Below are 17,652 nucleotides of genomic sequence, written 5' to 3'. Positions count from 1 at the left end.
GTGCGCAAGACGTTTGTCCGCAACAAGCGGTGGCACACCAAACGGGTCAATGAAATTAAAAAAACCAAACAAAAGTTAAGGCTTGACTTTAATTTGATCATTTGTTGGACTCCGAGGGGCCAGCTCTTCAAGTGAGCCCCTTCCCCTGGGAAAAGCGACTTCATTTCGAGCATTACTCCAACCATGATTGACATACATTGAAAAACCATTGCATCAGTGTTTTTTCTTTTCCCTTAAGAAATGAAATCAGCATTTAAAAAAACAATTTGAAGTTCCCTTGGGTTATATTTGTCTGCTATTTACATGTTTGATGATCTTAAACATGAAAGTGGGGAAGCTATGCAATGGAGAAGGGGGGCCAATACTTTTTCACGGCACTGTACGGCGCGCTGACCTGTCCGGGATGCCCGAATGCGGCGCTGCGTTATATTACCGCTTAGAAAATGACCGCAAGCTGCTATTGTCGTTGGGCCTTGGGAGAGTTCTCGTCATTTTTGCGCGAAACGGAGAGTTAACGAGCACACGACCAACGCAGTTTGTTTTATTGACAAGCTCGTCACACTTTACTCCACCCGCGCCGTCACAAAATGTTTCACGATAAGAAACGTTTCCATAGTTTCAGACCGAAAATAAACTTTTCACCGCCTTAGGACCCCTCCCCACCCACCACCCACTGGTTGCCCCCCCCCCTGTAAGAATGAAAACAACAACAACAACAAGACTGGAGAGACACAAGGACTGCTACATGCGACCACATTAGCTTCAAATGACTTGCGCGTGCACACGCTTGCACACTCGCACGACGGTTACGGACACACTGGAAAGAAAATCGAAAAACAACCATTCACACCTCCGGGCAATTTAGAGTCGTCAATTAACCTCGCACGCATGTTTTGGGGAAGTGGGAGGAGAAAAGCCACGCAGGCACATGCAAACTCCACACAGGCGGGGCCGGGATTTGAACCCCGGTCCTCAGAACTGTGAGGCACATGTGCTACCGTGCTGCTAGAAAAAACGAATTAAAAAAATTCTGATGAAGAGCTTCTTTTTTTTTTCCCCCCCTCAAAAATATAAATCAACCTAACATTATTAATTTAAGATCGTTTTTTTTGAAGATGTGACTTTTTTTCCCTCAAACAAATGACATGTTTTGTAAGATTCCAACTTGCCAAAAATGCCTTTTTGTTGTGAAAAACTACATGACACAAAAAAATGCCTTATTTTTTTTGGTCACTGAAAAGGAAAAGAAAAAAAAACATTTTCATAAGTCAGAAACTTTTTTTTTTTTTCTATAAATACGGTTTTTTTTTTTCTTAAATATTTTCTGGAAAAATATGCATTCCCAAAAAAAAAATAATAATAAAATTTAGACCCCCACATTATTGAAAGATTTGGACTTCTGAAAGAAGATAGCAATCTAAAACGTCTTCTATAATTGTTTTTCTTTCCAGTGTGGCCGTAATATTCCTCCGTACACGAGCGCCTCGCGAGCCGGCAGGACTCCTCTCCGTCTTGCCATCCGACAGTAACAAAGCGTCTTTCGCGGTTTTTGGCACCGTTTTTGTCTCAAAGTCTCGGCCGCTTTCCGAAGAAGATGAGTACGAAGAAGCACGTGCGCCAGAACATGAAGAAAGTCCGCAGAGCTCCTCCTCGGTCGGCGTCGACGTCGTCTGTCCGAGGAGTTCCGATAAAAGCGCAGCGGCCGGGGGGCACGTTCAGCAGTGGATCTCGTAGGCCATCTGAGAGTCCGCGAACAAGCCGGCGTGGTTGACGAACACGCCCTCGCCCTCCGACGTCATGACGGGCTCCGCCTCCCCGCCCTCGCCCGCCATTCTCCGCGCAGTCCGAACGTCGGCGTCCGCCTCGGCGGCGGGGGGCGCGGGACTGGCGGCCGCCGAGGAGCCCGAGCGGCCGCTGCCCGCGTCGGACGGGGCGGCGGGCGGGGCCGGCGGCAGCACGGGTTTGGCGCGGTTCAGGACGAACATCTCGTGGCCGCGCTCGTCTCGGAACTCCTCCAGCTGGTCGAATGTCGTCGGCCCGTCCGAGTAGTCGTTGACGTACAGGATGCTCTCCTCCTGACGCGCACACGCAACCGCAATATTAATGTTACATTTTCACTTCCTGTTTTTACGGATTTTCGAAAAGAAAAACAAAACCGGATTATTCGGAGGACTTTCTCAGGGAAACGAACGTTTACATAAAATACTTTCTTGGGGGGGGGGGGAACCTAACAAAAAAATAAATAATCTCAATCAAATCAAAAAAGACGTTCTCAGAATTTACACTTTTCTTGAAAAAATATTTTCCTGACGTCATTTTTTTCCCTCAAAAGAGGTTACAGCTTTTTCTTAATTCGCATTGTCGATCCTATTTTCTGTTACCTATACATTTTCTATAAAGAAAATTAATGAGTAGTTGTATTATAGTTTGATTTAATAACTCTTTTTATACACTTGAAATTAGGTTAAAATTTTTTAAAATAGGGCGACAAAATTTAATTATGAAAGAAATAATTTTTTTCTCCAAAACCTGTCCAAAAATATGTTTTTTCTAGAAAAAAAACAATTCTGCAAATAACTTTGCTCCCTAAAATATAAAAAGCTTTCAGAAAATAAAGTTTTTCTCTAAATCATAATTGTCCTCCCAAAAATTGCTTTTCTTATTAAAAATAACTTTTCTTAATAATGCAACTTTTCTGGAAAACCCCCAAACTTCTCTTCCCAAAGAAGCCCATTTTGGAAAGACAAGGCCTCACAAGGTCTTACGATGACTTGGCACGCGGCGTGGTACCTTGTGCGTGGCGTGCTCGTCCTTGTGGCCTTGCACATGTCGGCTGTAGATCATGGCGACTAACAGCAGGGAGGTCAGCGCCAGCAGCGAGATGCCGGCCGCGATGGCAGTCTGCGTGGCGGCGCCCAGCGCGCCGAAGGCCATGCTGCCCAGGGCGTACAGCGGCTCCCGGCTCACGTCGGCGCCCGCCGCGCCGCCGGGGCTCCTCAGGCGGGGCTCCCCCGGCGAGCGAGGAGGCGCCCAGGCGGCCCAGACGGACGAGGATGAGTTGATGGCCAGCTGGAAGGTGACCCGCGCCGCGCCGCCCGCGTTCCAGGCCTCGCACTCGTAGAAGCCGGCGTGCGCCACCGTCACGTTGCTGAGGAAAAGCATCCCGCTGCCCGTGTCCGGGTCAAAGTGCGAAGGGCCGCCGTCGCCCGCGCTCTGCTGCACGTGCGCCCGGTCGCCCTCGGACGGCTCCGCGCCGTCGCCCGCTCCTCGGGCCACTCCGCCCAGGTCCTGCACCAGCCCTCGGGGCGCCGGCGACACCTTGCTGGAAGACGCCTTCCGCCACGTCACCTGCGGGGCAAACTTGTTTTCTATTCGACAAATAAGAATTTTTCTCCACCTCGGAAGGTAAAAAAAAAAAAAATGTTTTTGTTTTTTGACTATGCTTCTCAACAAAATCTTAGTTTGACTTTTTCTGAAAAAAAATGTCGATTTATAAAAAACTAAATTCCTGAGACATACTGATTTATTTCTTTTCTTCTCTCAAGGGAATTTTTTGGGGGGTTATTTATGTTTTGTTTTTTTGAAAGAAATAAGGCTTAATTTTCTGAGGAAAATAAATTGTAATTTTTCAAGGGAATGTTTGTTTCTGAAAAGTCGTTTCTCGAGACATTTTTTCAGAGAATTATTTTTCAAGAAAAAAAGTTTTAAAAATTATCAGATTGGGGCAGTCTTGATTCTTTTGGGGGGAAGAAAGTTGTTGTTTTTTAAAACCAAATTTTCAATGTTTATTTAAAATTGTATATTTTATTTTTTTATTTTAAGTCTTAATTTGTTAAGTCTTATATTTTTAGAAGGCGTAATTCTTTTACGATAATGCGTATTATAATTTGTTTAGGAAAAAATGTTTTGGTGAGAAAATGGTAAACGTATAAACAATGGGGTAGAAAACATTTGCAGAGGACTAATTTCCAGATGCAAAAAGGGTATGGTATAGGCCCACTCAAATTCTATTTTTGCATAGCTTCCCCACTTTAAGATCTTCAAACAAATGTACATATCAGACATATATAACCCAAGTGAACTTAAAATTGTTTTTAAACGTTTAAATGGTCATTTCATTTATTAAGGAACAAAAACTATTCAAAGTTACCTGGCCCTGTGTGAAAAAAGTAACTGGTTGGGCCATCCTCGGCAACAACAACTGAAGTCAAGCGTTTTCGTTGACTGGCAACGAGTCTTTCACATCTCTGTGGAGATCTGTTGGCCCACTCTTCCTTGCACGATTGTTGGAATTCAGCAAAAATGGAGGGTTTTCAAGCGTGAAAGGCCTTTTCCAAGGTCATGCCGCTGCATTTCGTTCGGAGTCAAGTGTGGACTTTGACTCGCCCACTCCAAAACCTTTCCATTTTCTTGTTTAAGCCATTCAGAAGTTGACTTGCTGGTGTGTTTTCGATTGTTATCCTGCTGCAAAACCCAAGGGCGCTTCAGTTGAGGTCACAAACTGAAGGCTGAACATTCTCCTTCAGAATTTTCTGTTAAAGAGTAGACTTCATGGTTCCATCAATCACAGCAAGTTGTCCAGGTCCTGAAGTAGAAAAGCAGCCCAAGACCATCACACGACCACCACCATGTTTGACTGTTGGCAGGCTGTTGGTTTTCTGAATTGCTGTGCTACATAAAGAGATGTAACAAGACACACACCTTCCAAAAAGTCCATATTATATTCTCCCGAAATTCTTGGGAATTATTCAGGTGATTTTTTTTTTTTTTTTTTTTTTTTTTTTGCATAAGCAAGATGAGCTATTATGTTTTTTTTGGTCAGCACTGGTTTTGCCCTTGGAATTCCGCCATGGATGCCATTTTTTCCCTGCAGTCTCTTCCTTATTGTTGTCATGAACTCTGACCTTAACTGAGGCGAGGGAGGCCTGCAGTTCTTTCCAAGTTGTCCTGAGGTCCTTTGTGGCCTCCCAGTTGAGTCCTTGCTGTTCTCGCGGAGTAATCTTTGTAGGCCGGCCACTCCTGGGAAGGTTCACCACTCTTCCATTTTTTCTCCATGTGAGGGTAATGGCTCTCCCGATGGTTCGCTGGAACCCTAAAGCTGTACAAATGGCTTTTGTAACCCTTTCCACACGGAAAAAATGACTCGTGTCATTTTTTTTTTTTTTTTTTTTTTGTCTGACTTGATTCTGTCGGCACCAATTCTGTTGAAGCGATTTCTTGATCGAACGGGTCTGGAGGGTGTGATCAGTGAAAATGAACCCAAAATTGTGATTAGCTACGATTAATTCACGATTTAACAAGGGGGCTAATTACTTTCTTCACACAGGGCCAAGTAAGAAAGTTTTATTTTCCTGAACAAAAGAAATCCCCATTTGAAAACGGTTCCCTCGGCTTCTATTTGTGTGATATTTGCATTCGTTGGATGGTCTTCAACATGAAAGTGGGGCCAATAGTGCCTGTGCGCACGCGTGTGCAGCATGTGTGGCGTGTACCTGCGGCCTGGGGTATCCGGAGGCGTGGCAGGAGACGCGCAGGCTGTCGCCGAGGCGAACGGCCAGCCTGCGGGGCTCCAGCTGCACCAGGGGGGGGATGCACACCAGACTGTTGGGCGGGACCTCCAGCAGGCTCAGGCGGGACAGCCGCGGCGGCTCCGAGCACGACAGCCGCCGCTCGGACGAACTCAGCAGACGCCGGCCCTCCTCGTCCATCCAGCCGCGCAGCCAGCGCAGGGCGCAGTCGCAGCGCCACGGGTTCTCTGGCGAAGCGGCGAGCGGCTCGTTAGCGAGCGGCTCGTTAGCTCGCGGCGGCGTCCGTTTGCGTGTTGAGGTGAAGCAGCGCGTGGCTCGTGACTCCGGCCTATTCTCGCAGACTTCAATAATCGGATGTTCGACAATTGTCTATTTTGAACATTTGGGGCTTCTAAACAACCCTTGTCTGTTTTCAAACAAATGGAAGGTAGAAACAATTGTATGGTTGGGAGCAAATTGTCCGCTGTACGTCTATGAACTATGATCTGCGTCAAACGTTTGTTTGGAAACTACGCTCATGAACAATTGTTTGTTTTAAACAGTTGTATTTCTGTGAACGGTTGTCTGTTTCTCCACATTGAGTTTGATTTATAAGCAAAGGTATGTTTTTACCTTTACGCGTGTGTGTGTGCGTGCGATTTCTCCGCTTTCTCGCGCGTCTTCCCCGACAGCTAAAAGCGGACGTTCGGACGACGGTCGTCGAGGATCTCACCCGTGATGCGGAGCACCTGCAGGCTGACCAGCGGCCGCAGCGCGGCGGCTCCGACGGTGTGGAGGTGGTTCCAGCTCAGGTCCAGCAGAGCCAGCGACGTCAGACCGGCCAGGGCCTGCTCGGCCAGGACCTCCAGGCTGTTGCGCTGCAGGTGGAGCTCCTGCAGGCGCTGAGGACGCCACGCGACACCACAACGTCTTGCTCACGGGCCTTTTCCACGATTGCTATATTAGTCATTCAAACTGCTCTCATTGCTAGAGGAATTGTCAAAAAATAATAATAATTTGTACCGGCATTACCAGAGAACGAGCAACCCTTTCTGGCTCAGTGACTGTTTTTTTTTTTTTTTTTTTTGTCAGTGTTTTTCTGTCTCCAAAGTGTTTTCTGTCAATTGACTGTCTGTTGTCGTAGTAGAGCAACATACTTGGCAAATAAAGATACAGCAAATTCCTTGAAAAAGTCCAAAGTTGTTTTGTTGAATTCAAAGAAATTTTCCTTGAAGACTTTATTTTCCTTCTTTCTATTTTATGTAATATAGATTTGAATTTTTTTTAAATAAGGGCAGCCCTTCTGCCTCACAGTTGTGAGGTTGCGGGTTCAAATCCCGGCCCCGCCTGTGCGGCGTTTGCGTGTTCTCCGTGGCTTTTCTCCGGGTACTCCGCTTTCCTCCCGCATCCCAAAAACAACTGAAGACTCGAAATTGCCCGGAGGTGTGAATGGTCGTTTGTTTCTATGTGCCCTGCGATTGGCTGGCGACCAGTTGAGGGCGTGCCCCGCCTCCCGCCCGAAGATAGCCGGGATGGGCTCCGGCACGCCCGCGACCCGCGTGAGGAGAAGCGGCTCAGAAAATGGATGGACGGACGTTGTTACATTATATTTTTGAAAAATATCACTTCTGACTTACAACCATGAAAAAAACGTCTTTTCCTCAAAAGTAGGACTTTCTCTCCAAAACGATTCGACTTTTTTAAATAGAGCACTAACTCCTTTGAAGTGTCTTTGTTCTCGATTTAGTGCAAAAGATCTTTTGGTCCTCGTACAAATGTGCAAACAATGTGTTTTCCCTTTTCTGCGGTCACTAGGCGGCGTGTGTTTGTCACCTGCAGACCGCGGAAGGTGAAGTCCGGCAGGCGCGTGATGTCGTTCCCCGCCAGGTAGAGGACGCGCAGGTGCTCGAGGCCGCGGAAGGTGTCGGCCGTCACCAGGTGGATCCTGTTGCCGTTCAGCGCCAGCTCCAGCAGCCGGGCCTGCTTCCGGAACGAGCCCGGCTCCACCGCCGAGATGCTGTTGTTCTGCAAGCAGGCGGCGCCGTCGAGCCGTGATGTCTCATCGGCTTGGGTGCGTGTGCGTGTGTGCGCGCGCGTGCTACCTGCAGGTAGAGGTAGTGCAGGTGTGCGAGCGGGATCAGGTCCTGCCGGCGGATCTGACCGATCACGTTGTCCTGCAGGAACAGCGTCTGCGAGGAGAGCGCGAGAAGAAGTTTCCCCCCAAAGGAGACCACAAGACTTCTGTTTCCCTCCACTCCCAAAAAAGATTCCCATTGTTTGTTTTCGTTTTTCATACCTGTGTGGGCGCGGGCACGTGCTCGGGTAAGGCGAGGAGGCCGGTGGAACCGCACTCCACCGTCAGGCTGTAACACCGGCAGCTCGCCGGACAGGACGCGGTTGTCGCGGGCGCGCCGTACGGCGCGCCCGCGACAACCCAGAAGAGGAAGAGCGGCAGCGCCGCCATGGCAACGCGCTCTGAAAGAAACAAAACATTTGAACAAAGCACCAATTGACTGACACGCATGCCAACAAGACACTTCATTAGGTACACCTGCACAACAATATCCACAATGTAAAGGTGTACCTAATATTGCGGCCCAACCTGAGGCGGTGCGGGTCATTTCCCATTTCAAGGAATTCATTCTTACATTAATTATCCATCCATCCATCTTCCGTTCCGCTTCTCCTCACGCGGGTGGCGGGCGTGCCGGCGCCCATCCCAGCCGCCTTCGGGCGAGAGGCGGGGTCCGCCCTCAACTGGTCCGCGGGCCAAACAAACGACCTTTCACACTGGCATTCACACCTACGGGCAATTTAGAGTCGTCAATTGTTTTGGGGATGTGGGAGGAAAGGGGCGTACCCGGAGACAAGCCACGCAGGCGCGGGGGGAACATGCAAACTCCACACAGGCGGGGTCAGGGATTGAACGCCGGTCCTCAGAACTGTGAGGCTGACGCTCTAACCAGTCGTCCACCGTGCCGCCCACTTTAAATATTAAATGTAAAATACAGTTTGTATGTAGGAGTAATGTACATTTATATTTCTGATGATAATACACGGACGACTGGTTGGACTCTCAATTGCCCGTAGGTGTGAATGTGAGTGCGAATGGCCGTTTGTTTCTATGTGTCCTGCGATTGGCTGGCGACCAGTTCAGGGTGTACCCCGGTTCTCGCCCAAAGTCGGCTGGGACGGGCACCGGCACACCCGCGACCCGCGTGAGGAGAAGCGGAACGGAAGATGAATGAATGAATGAATGATAATATAGCACCACCGAGCTGCTTTGGCTGTCGACGAGTTCATCGGTGCGACACTGTTGAGTGCAACAAAAAAAAACATTAAAAAATCATTTGGGTGTTTTGGGAGGGTGGTTGGAATGGATTCATTGCATTTCGACTCATTTCAATGGGGAAGGGTGATTTGACATACGAACGAATTGCACTCGTATCTCAAGGCACCGTTGCATTTTGACATGAGCGACAATAATAATAATAATAATAATAATAATAGCAGTTATGAAGCCTCACGCGACCGCCAGTCAGGACAAACCCAACAACCGTCATTGTAATAACAACAATAATCCACGTTCGTGTGGTGTTTTCGCACACAATCGCGCGCGACGTGAGGAAGGCAGCCTTCGTCCAGCACACAATGGAGGACGCGCGCGCGGTGTCGCCGTTGATTGTGTCGGGGTCACCTGATGATGAAGACGGAGGAAGAGGAGGAGGAGGACGTCGTGGTTCCATCGTCCACCGTGACGATGAGGAGGAGGAGGAGGAGGATGCGCGGCCCGTGTGGCGTCGAACGAGGATGGAAGGAAGGAAGGAAGGAAGTGTGGATGCCAAGCTGCTGCTTCTTCTTCTTCTTCTTCTTCTTCTTCTTCTGCTGCTGCTTGGATTCGTCAAGACGTCTGGCGGCATGCATGCATCCGAAACACGCACGCAGGTGTTTCCTCCTCCTCCTCCTGCACCGGAAGCTCCAAAGTCTTCCACTGGGCTCACTTCCGCCCGCATTCGCGCCACAATAAAAGAAGCTCGCTCCCATTGCTTCATCACAGAGACCGTTCATCATTCATTATTGACAGTATTTTCAAAATGCAATGTACTCTTGTCACAATTAAGCATTGTGATAAACGTTTGGTTACATAAATGCAATTAAGAGTGAATATCGTCATCTTTTTCCATATTGGCTGTTATGAAATGGTGCGCGATACCTTCATTAGCGATTCTCACTTGCTTCCACATTAAAACCATTGCCTTTCGTTTAGTTTAGAATGGAGACATAAAATGTGAATCAATTATTATAATTCAAAAATGTAAAACCTAACCTACATTTAGTTGAATACACTACAAAGACAAGATATTTCATGTTCAAACTGATAAACTTTGTTTTTTGCAAATAATCATGAACTTGGATTTTGTCTTGCTGAAATAAGCAGGGGCGTCCGTGACAAAGACGTCGCTTGGATGGCAGCATGTGTTTCTCCAAAACCTGTATGTACCTTTCAGCATGAATGGTGCCTTCACAGATGTGTCAGTTACCCATGCCATTGGCACTAACGCAGCCCCATACCATCACAGATGCTGGCTTTTGAACTTTGCATCCATAACAGTCCGGAGGGTTCTTTTCCTCTTTGGCTCATAGGACACGACGTCCACAATTTCCCCAAAAAATTTGAAATGTGGACTCGTCGGACCACAGAATACTTTTCCACTTTGCGTCGGTCCATCTTAGATGAGCTCGGGCCCAGAGAAGCCGGCGGCGTTTCTGGGTGTTGTTGATAAATGGCTTTTGCTTTGCATAGTAGAGTTTCAATTCTCACTTACGGATGTAGCGCTGTATTTACTGACATTGGTTTTCTGAAGTGTTCCTGAGCCCACGCGGTGATATCCTTTACACATTGATGTCGGTTTTTGATGCAGGGCCGCCTGAGGGATCGAAGGTCACGGGCATTCAATGTTGGTTTTCGGCCTTGCCGCTTACATGATTTGATTTCTCCAGATTCTCTGAACCTTTTGATGATATTATGGACCGTAGATGACGAAATCCCTCAATTCCTTGCAATTGTACGTTGAGGAACATTGTCCTTAAACTGTTGGACTATTTTCTCAGGCACTTGTTCACCTCGCCCCATCTTTGCTTGTGAATGACTGAGCAATTCAGGGAATCAATCACGGCACCCACCTGTTCCCAATGAGCCTGTTCACCAGTGGGATGTTCCAAACACGTGTTTGATGAGCATTCCTCAACTTTCTCAGTCTTTTTTGGAACGTGTTGCAGCCATCAAATTCCAAGTTCATGATTATTTGCTCAAAACAATCAAGTTGATCAGTTTGAACATGAAAGATCTTGTCTTTGTTGTGTATTCAATTAAATATAAGTTGAGCATGATTTGCAAATCATTGTAGATTTGATTAAGTAAAGCTTTATTTTCATTACAGTGTAATGTTGATTAGCAAAAATACAAAGAAGCAGTAAAGTGCGGTTTAATATTGCATGTGGGAATGTTAAATTATGGTGTAGTAATAATTGTAGTAATATCTCCAGTGATACATTTGTTGCAAAGCGCAACAAATGTATCACTGGAGAAACAAATAATTTCTCACAGTAAAAAAAGATTCTCCTTTTTACATTTCTTCACATTTTCACAATGATAAACAAGATAGACTTAAATGTACAAAATGATTTATCCACAACAAACTTACAAAACATTTAAACATTTTATGATTATAGTTTTTTTTTGCTTGCTTTATGTAAAAAAACAATTATTTAAAATACAATAATAAAGTACTAATTTCGGTGAAGCTATTGACCTTTAGATAGACCCGCCCACCTTGGGCCCCGCCTTCATGTGATGTCACGTATGACGTTTACGGATTTTGCGGATGCTTGACAGCCTGAAACTAACGAACCAAAACGTTATGCGCTGTTATTAACCTGCTTTGTGCTCGATTTGTCTTTACTTCATTTCATCATCGGGTGAGTTTTTTTTTTTTTTGTCCCCATGTAATGCGTTCAAAGTGTTTACTTTAAGAAGCTAGCTGTTAGCTGCAGCTAGCTGGTGACGTAACGTCAGCCTGCCTGCTGGAGACGTGGCTAGCTAGCTTAGCTTCCACTCGCACGTGTACTTTAGTCATTACGAAGAGGTTTTACGGCTTAAACTGCAACAAACAGCACAGATTAAAACACTTTGTTAACGTGGACAATGTTCAAATATGACAGTATGTGACGAAGAACTGAGTGTGTGTGTTTATATTTGTGTGTGTGAAAATACCTGTGCAATATTAACGTGTGTTTGTGCGCCCGTGTGTGAGTTGTGTGTGAAATGTCTGTTGCTATACAAATGTCAAATTAATTTAATTGTGTGAAATGTCTGTTGCCATACAAATGTTAAAGTAGTTTAAGTGTGTTTGTGTGTAATGTGTGCATGTAACGGGTGTTTGTGATACTCTGATCATGTGTGTTTTTGTGTAACTTCTGCGTGTGTTTAAAATGTGTAGTGTGTATGTAATATGCACGCTTTTGTGTGTGTGTGTGTGTGTGCGTGTGTGCAAAAGAGCGGTATGAGCAGTGTGGAGCAGCTGGCTGCGGTGGGTTCTGTTCTGGTGGACCCCCGCCAGGACCTGACGCGGAGGTTCCGAGCTCTGTTCACTCTCAAGAACCTGGGAGGTAAGTTGCAAAATATTTGGGCACAAAAACAGAACAAATCCAGAAAGAAATATCCCTTATCCGTGTAGTGTTTGTGGTTTAAATGTTCACCCAAAAATCTCGGGTGAGTTTGTCTTTGAAGGACTTCCAAATACGGAAAAATTAGCCAAGAATGTCTGCTTCAAACTAAAATGCCTTCCGGAGACTTTTTTTTTTTTGGGTGGGTCTGCTCATGATAGACGTGTCTACCAAATGTTATATTGCAAAGTGAAACAAACTTCAGGTGCTGAATTTGAGTTTTTGATTGACGCGTTGAAATTTTGTATGAATTTTTGAGCATGATGCCTTAGTTTTGCGTTTGAGGCGCCGAGGCCGTGGAGTGGATCAGCAAAGCGTTCGGCGACGACTCTTCGCTGCTCAAGCACGAGTTGGCCTACTGTTTGGGTCAGATGCAGGACCCGTGCGCCATACCCGTCCTCAGCGGCGTACTCCAGGACACCCGACAGGAGCCCATGGTACGGCATGAAGCCGGTGAGTGTCAATCGTCTTGTCGGGCTTCTGTACATTTCTGGTAAATTTCCGGAAAGTTTGGGCTGAAGTTCTGGAAAGTTGACAGTAAATTTTCTCGGCAATCGATGTAATTAATTTGTGCGTGAGTGCAGGCGAAGCCCTGGGAGCCATCGGGGATCCTTCGGTTCTGGATCTGCTCAAGGCCTTCAGCCAGGACCCCGTCGTTGAGGTACACTGGATATAAAAAGTCGACACACCTGTGTAGATGTAAAATAATGTAAAATAAAACCATAAAAATAACATAAAAGATGTAAAATAAGATATTTTTTACATCACTTTGTGATGTTAAAAAAAAAAAAAAAACAGACCAAGAAAAATCATTTAAAAACTTTTTACAACTTTAGTGTGACTTAAACTGTACACCTCAGTTGAAAGAAACTCAATCTGTTCGAGAGGGGAAGTTAAAAATAAAAAATAAATAAAAACCTGAGACAATGTGTTTGCACAAGTGTGCACACCCTCTTATAACTGAGGATGTGACTTTGCTCAGAATGAACAAAAAAAAAAAAAAACGCTCACCGATCCGATCACAAGATGGAGCAATGTGTCTATTTCCATGACTTTATTTTATTTTTCTTTTCTTTTCTTTTATTGTATATACTTGTGTACTGTATCCATCCACCCATCCATTTTCTGCACAGCTTATCCTCACAAGGGTTGCGGGGGTCGTCCCAGCTCAAATTATTCTCGAGCGTTTTAGACAAAAGTTAAAACACCAACGACCTCTAGGGGGCGTTCAAGGATTGGCCACTAGGTCAGATCAACATTACAACATGACAGAAATAATGGGCGTTAACTTACTGTAATTAAATTACTTTAATAAATACTGTTAATGACATGCTCAAACTTTCTCACTGTCCCAGCTATATGGACAGGTGTTGTCCAGAGTTTGTCCGTTAGACTTATTTTTTTTATTTATTTTTTTTTTTTGGTTTTGTTTTTTTTCTCCCCGCCACGCTGCGTTGCTTGAACGCGGCACGCTCCTCCTTGTGTACATTCTTCAGGTGCTCGATCAAATTTGTGTTGCAGCATTGAGATGACATCCCCACGACGTACTTCAGTTGTGCACAGACTGCAAGTAACGTACGTGTTGTTTGTCTGAGACACCGCAAAATAGTCCCACACAGACGACGTGTTTTTTCACCGACTTTATTGGCCGCGATGAAGACCCTGAGTTAAATGTCTTGTGCGTAGCCGATCGATGACATCTTTGATCGGCTCGGCGAATTATGACGTGAAAGCCGATCAGCATAAAGTTCTAATTATCAGCCGATACCGATACCAATCAGATCGGCGTAAAGTTTAATAAATACATTGACGAAAATAATACTTAAAAAATGGAAGAAAAAAAAAATAATTTCTTTAAAAAAAAAAAAAAAAAAACACTTTCCACAGATGAAGAGGGCTTATTTTTCTCAAGAAATAAAACTTTTCTTGAGTAAATGTGACTTGCCACACAAAAACAGCCAAAAGTGTTGACTTGCTTAAAAGCTCACCGATCGTTGCAGTTATATGGAAAATGTACATTGGGTGATTATTTATTTTTTTCAAATTCAGCCCCCGAAGCCAATTTGCCGTAGAAACATGAATTTTGGTAGAAATGCCCAACAAGAGTAAATTAAGAGTAATTTCTCGTGTATAATTCGCATCCCTGTATAATACGCACCCCTAAAGTTGACCACAAAATTCTGGAAAACCCTTCTACCCATGTATAATGCATTTTTACAATGCATGATTTTGCTTTGCTTTGTCCCATATGATCAAAACATTAAGTATTATCTGTATTTTGTTAGGTTTTTTTTCCAAATAATTATTCTGAAGTTAAGCACTTCATTTGAACGCGTAATACTTTTTTTATTTACTTGCTCTTATTTTGAAATTCACAGCCTTACTTTTATTTAGTAAATGAGAAAACATGTTTACCCAGGCAGAATTTGTAAGGTGGGTACAATTATTTAAAGCAAACATGAAGGGCCAGAGGAAACTCATTTAATTAAATTGTATTTGGATTCAAATTAAATGGTCAAGCATTTCAGAAAAGCATCATCAATGAACAAAACATAACCATAAAGAAATTAATGATAGTTGTTGTTCAGTCATCAGTCATATTTAAAAAATAAATAAATAAAAATTTCACAAATTCTGCCAGCGTATGTAAACTTATGAGCACCACTGTACATATATGCAGTCATACGTACCCCTGTCATCTTGCAATGAAAGTGTAGGCTACACCTTTTTTATAACCACTAGGTGGCAGTGGCATATTGGAATGAAAGTGTACAGCTTTTTCATAACCACTAGATGGCGGCATACATTTATAAAATGTGAACGTTTTTTCCATTTGCCCCTATACCTATGTATAATGCGCACTATTGACTTTTGACAATTTTTTTTGGGGGGGGGGATTTACATTATACATGAGACATTATGGTAGACGCAGAAAAAGGTCTCAAGGAGCCCTAGCCAAAAAGAGACAGGATGCGGCTATTTGCGGGGAGCCCGACTCCATCCGCAACCGTCCCACGTGGCCTAAGTGATGTCCTGCTCGCAGGTGGCCGAAACGTGCCAGCTGGCCGTGCGTCGTCTGGAGTGGCTTCAGAAGGGACGCGACCGACAGCCGCGGGACGCCGATCGGAACCCGTACAACTCTGTGGACCCGGCACCCCCCACCGCCCGCGGGAGCGCGGCTGAGCTGCGCGCCCTCCTGCTGGACGAGACCCTGCCGCTGTTCGAACGCTACGGTGCCATGTTTGCACTAAGGAACCTTGGCGGCCGCGAGGCCGCCCTCGCCTTGGGGGACGGTGAGATGCCGCCAGCATTACCGCAATGATGTCATCACCAATGATGTCATAGTGACTGGGTTCTTGACTTTGTCCCTGACTGCTTCCTGATTTAGTTCTTGACTAGTTTCTGACTTTGTGCTAGACTTTTTCATGACTTTTGTTTTTGACTTATTTTTTTTTGACTGTTTCATGACTTGGTGCCACACTGGTTCTTCACTGGATTCAAGAATGGTTTCAGACTTGGTTCCAGAATGGTTCTGAAATTGGTTCTTTATCTGCTTGTAGATGGGTTTGTGACTTGATTTTAATCTTGTCAATTTGTACTTGTCTGGTTTGTGACTTTGTGCTAGACATGACTTGGTTGGTTCATGACTTTGTTCTTGATTGACTTGACTTGAATTTTGTTCATTCATTTTAGACTGGTTTGAAACTTGGTTCTAGATTGTTTCATAACTGGTTCTTGAGTTTTTTTTTTTTTTTTAACTGGTTTGTGGCTTGGTTTTAGACTAGTTTTTTTTTTTTTTTACTTGATTCTGAACTGGTTCTAGACTGCTATTTTAGTTTTTGAGACTGTTTCTTGACTTGGTCCTTGACTACTTTGTGACTGGATTCAAGACTGGTTTGACTGGATTTAAAATTGGTGTGAGACTGGGTGCCAGAATGGTTCTTGACCTGTTTCTTGACTTGGTTCTGGACTGGGTCTTGAATTTATCAAGACCATTTCTTGAAATGGTTCTCGACTGCTTTCAAGCCTGGTTTGTGACTTGGTACCAAACTTCATTTTACACATGGTGCGTTACTCATTGCTACGTTGTTTTCTTTACTTGTTTCCAAGCTTGTTTCCTACTTGATTCTAAACTGCTTTGTAACTTTGTTCTTGATTGGTTCTTGACTAGCTCCTAGACTTTTTTCCTAAATTATTTTGACTAGCTCTATACTCGATTCTAAAGTAATTTCTAACTTTGTTGTTCTTCTAGTTTGGGCCTTGACCGGTTTGTTACTTGGTTCTAGACTGGTTTTGACTTGGCTCTAGACTGGTCCTTGTGTGTTTTTTATGACATTTCTCAACAGGTTTGTGATTTGGTTCTTGACTGCTACTTGACTTGGCTCTTGACTTCTTTCTTAAATGTTGTTGACTGGTACTTGACTCGATTCTAGACCGGGGTTTGACTTGGCTGAGGTGTAACGATCACGTGATGACGGTGTTTTTTTTTTTTTTTTTTCAGGCTTTCAGTGTTCGAGCGCTCTGTTCCGTCACGAGATCGGCTACGTCCTGGGTCAGATGCAGCACCCGGCGGCGGTCCCGGCCCTTCGCGCCGTACTGGAGCGCGGCGGCGAGAGCGCCATGGTGCGGCACGAGGCGGCCGAGGCTCTGGGCTCCATCGGCCGGGACGAGTGCCTGGCCGTGCTGCAGCGTTTCCGCGGTGATGGCGAGCGCGTGGTTAAGGAGAGCTGCGAGGTGGCCTTGGACATGCTGGACTACGAAAACAACCAGCAGTTCCAGTACGCCGACGCGCTCGCCAGACTGCAGGGATAAAAATGGGAGTGTGTATGTGTGTTTGAATGTGCGTGTGTGTATAAATTAAACTTTTATTGTATAAACTTACAAACACAATGTATGATTTATTTCAAATGGCACGTCTTGAGTTTTGAGTGGTTCTTGATTGGTGCTTGACTTAAGTTATGACTGGTTGATGACATGGTTCTTAGTTTTTATCTTGTTTTCATATGGTTCTAGACTTGGTACTTGACCTGTTTTTTTTCACTGGTTGTTACCTTTGTTGTAGCTTGGCTCTTGACTTGGTTTATAACTTATTTTTTTTATTTTGGTTCATGACTGACTTGGTTCTATAGACTAGTTCTTGACTTGTTTTTTGTTTGTTTTGTTTTTCTTTGTTTGGCTTTTGACTGGTTTATGACTTTTGGTTCAAGACCGATTCTCGACTCAGTTCTTATCTTTGTGCTTGAAATGGTTTTTGACGTGGTTTATGATTGTTCTTGAAATGGCTGTAGATTGTTTCTTGACTTGGTTAATGACTTTGTTTTCCGTTTTTTTTTTTTTAATGCTTATGACTTGGTTCAAGACTGGTATTTCACTTGGTTCTTGACTTTTTAAAATTGGTTCTTGACTTGTATTTTGATTT

General features: G+C 44.8%; 2 protein-coding genes across 2 annotated transcripts; one reads left to right on the top strand and one right to left on the bottom strand.

The window, feature by feature from the left end:
* Nucleotides 1–70: 70 nt before the first annotated feature.
* Nucleotides 71–9,347, bottom strand: LOC133480868 (leucine-rich repeat-containing protein 24-like). Its single transcript, XM_061779543.1, has 7 exons — nucleotides 7,804–9,347; nucleotides 7,610–7,696; nucleotides 7,341–7,532; nucleotides 6,241–6,409; nucleotides 5,493–5,755; nucleotides 2,791–3,348; nucleotides 71–2,075 (listed from the first exon to the last, which is right to left on the bottom strand). The coding sequence occupies exons 1-7, from the start codon at nucleotides 8,047–8,049 to the stop codon at nucleotides 1,716–1,718; spliced, it is 1,875 nt and encodes a 624-aa protein (XP_061635527.1). The 5' UTR covers nucleotides 8,050–9,347; the 3' UTR covers nucleotides 71–1,715.
* Nucleotides 9,348–11,345: 1,998 nt separating this feature from the next.
* dohh (deoxyhypusine hydroxylase/monooxygenase) lies at nucleotides 11,346–17,533 on the top strand. The gene is made up of 6 exons (XM_061779264.1): nucleotides 11,346–11,486; nucleotides 12,065–12,176; nucleotides 12,519–12,686; nucleotides 12,818–12,894; nucleotides 15,277–15,526; nucleotides 16,735–17,533. The coding sequence occupies exons 2-6, from the start codon at nucleotides 12,071–12,073 to the stop codon at nucleotides 17,043–17,045; spliced, it is 912 nt and encodes a 303-aa protein (XP_061635248.1). The 5' UTR covers nucleotides 11,346–11,486; nucleotides 12,065–12,070; the 3' UTR covers nucleotides 17,046–17,533.
* The last annotated feature ends 119 nt before the right edge of the window (nucleotides 17,534–17,652 follow it).

Source organism: Phyllopteryx taeniolatus, chromosome 7, assembly GCF_024500385.1.
Source record: "Phyllopteryx taeniolatus isolate TA_2022b chromosome 7, UOR_Ptae_1.2, whole genome shotgun sequence".
NCBI lineage: Eukaryota > Metazoa > Chordata > Actinopteri > Syngnathiformes > Syngnathidae > Phyllopteryx > Phyllopteryx taeniolatus.
This window is presented reverse-complemented; position numbering and strand designations above follow the sequence as displayed.

Excerpts from the sequence above, each read along its gene's own strand:
- dohh (XM_061779264.1), top strand. The coding sequence starts at position 12,071 with ATGAGCAGTGTGGAGCAGCTGGCTGCGGTGGGTTCTGTTCTGGTGGAC. Across the intron at positions 12,177-12,518 it reads CACTCTCAAGAACCTGGGAG|GCGCCGAGGCCGTGGAGTGG; the intron begins GTAAGTTGCAAA and ends TTTGCGTTTGAG. Across the intron at positions 12,687-12,817 it reads CATGGTACGGCATGAAGCCG|GCGAAGCCCTGGGAGCCATC; the intron begins GTGAGTGTCAAT and ends GCGTGAGTGCAG.
- LOC133480868 (XM_061779543.1), bottom strand. The coding sequence starts at position 8,049 with ATGAAGTGTCTTGTTGGCATGCGTGTCAGTCAATTGGTGCTTTGTTCA. Across the intron at positions 6,410-7,340 it reads TCACCTTCCGCGGTCTGCAG|CGCCTGCAGGAGCTCCACCT; the intron begins GTGACAAACACA and ends TGGCGTCCTCAG. Across the intron at positions 2,076-2,790 it reads ACGAGCACGCCACGCACAAG|GAGGAGAGCATCCTGTACGT; the intron begins GTACCACGCCGC and ends TGTGCGCGTCAG.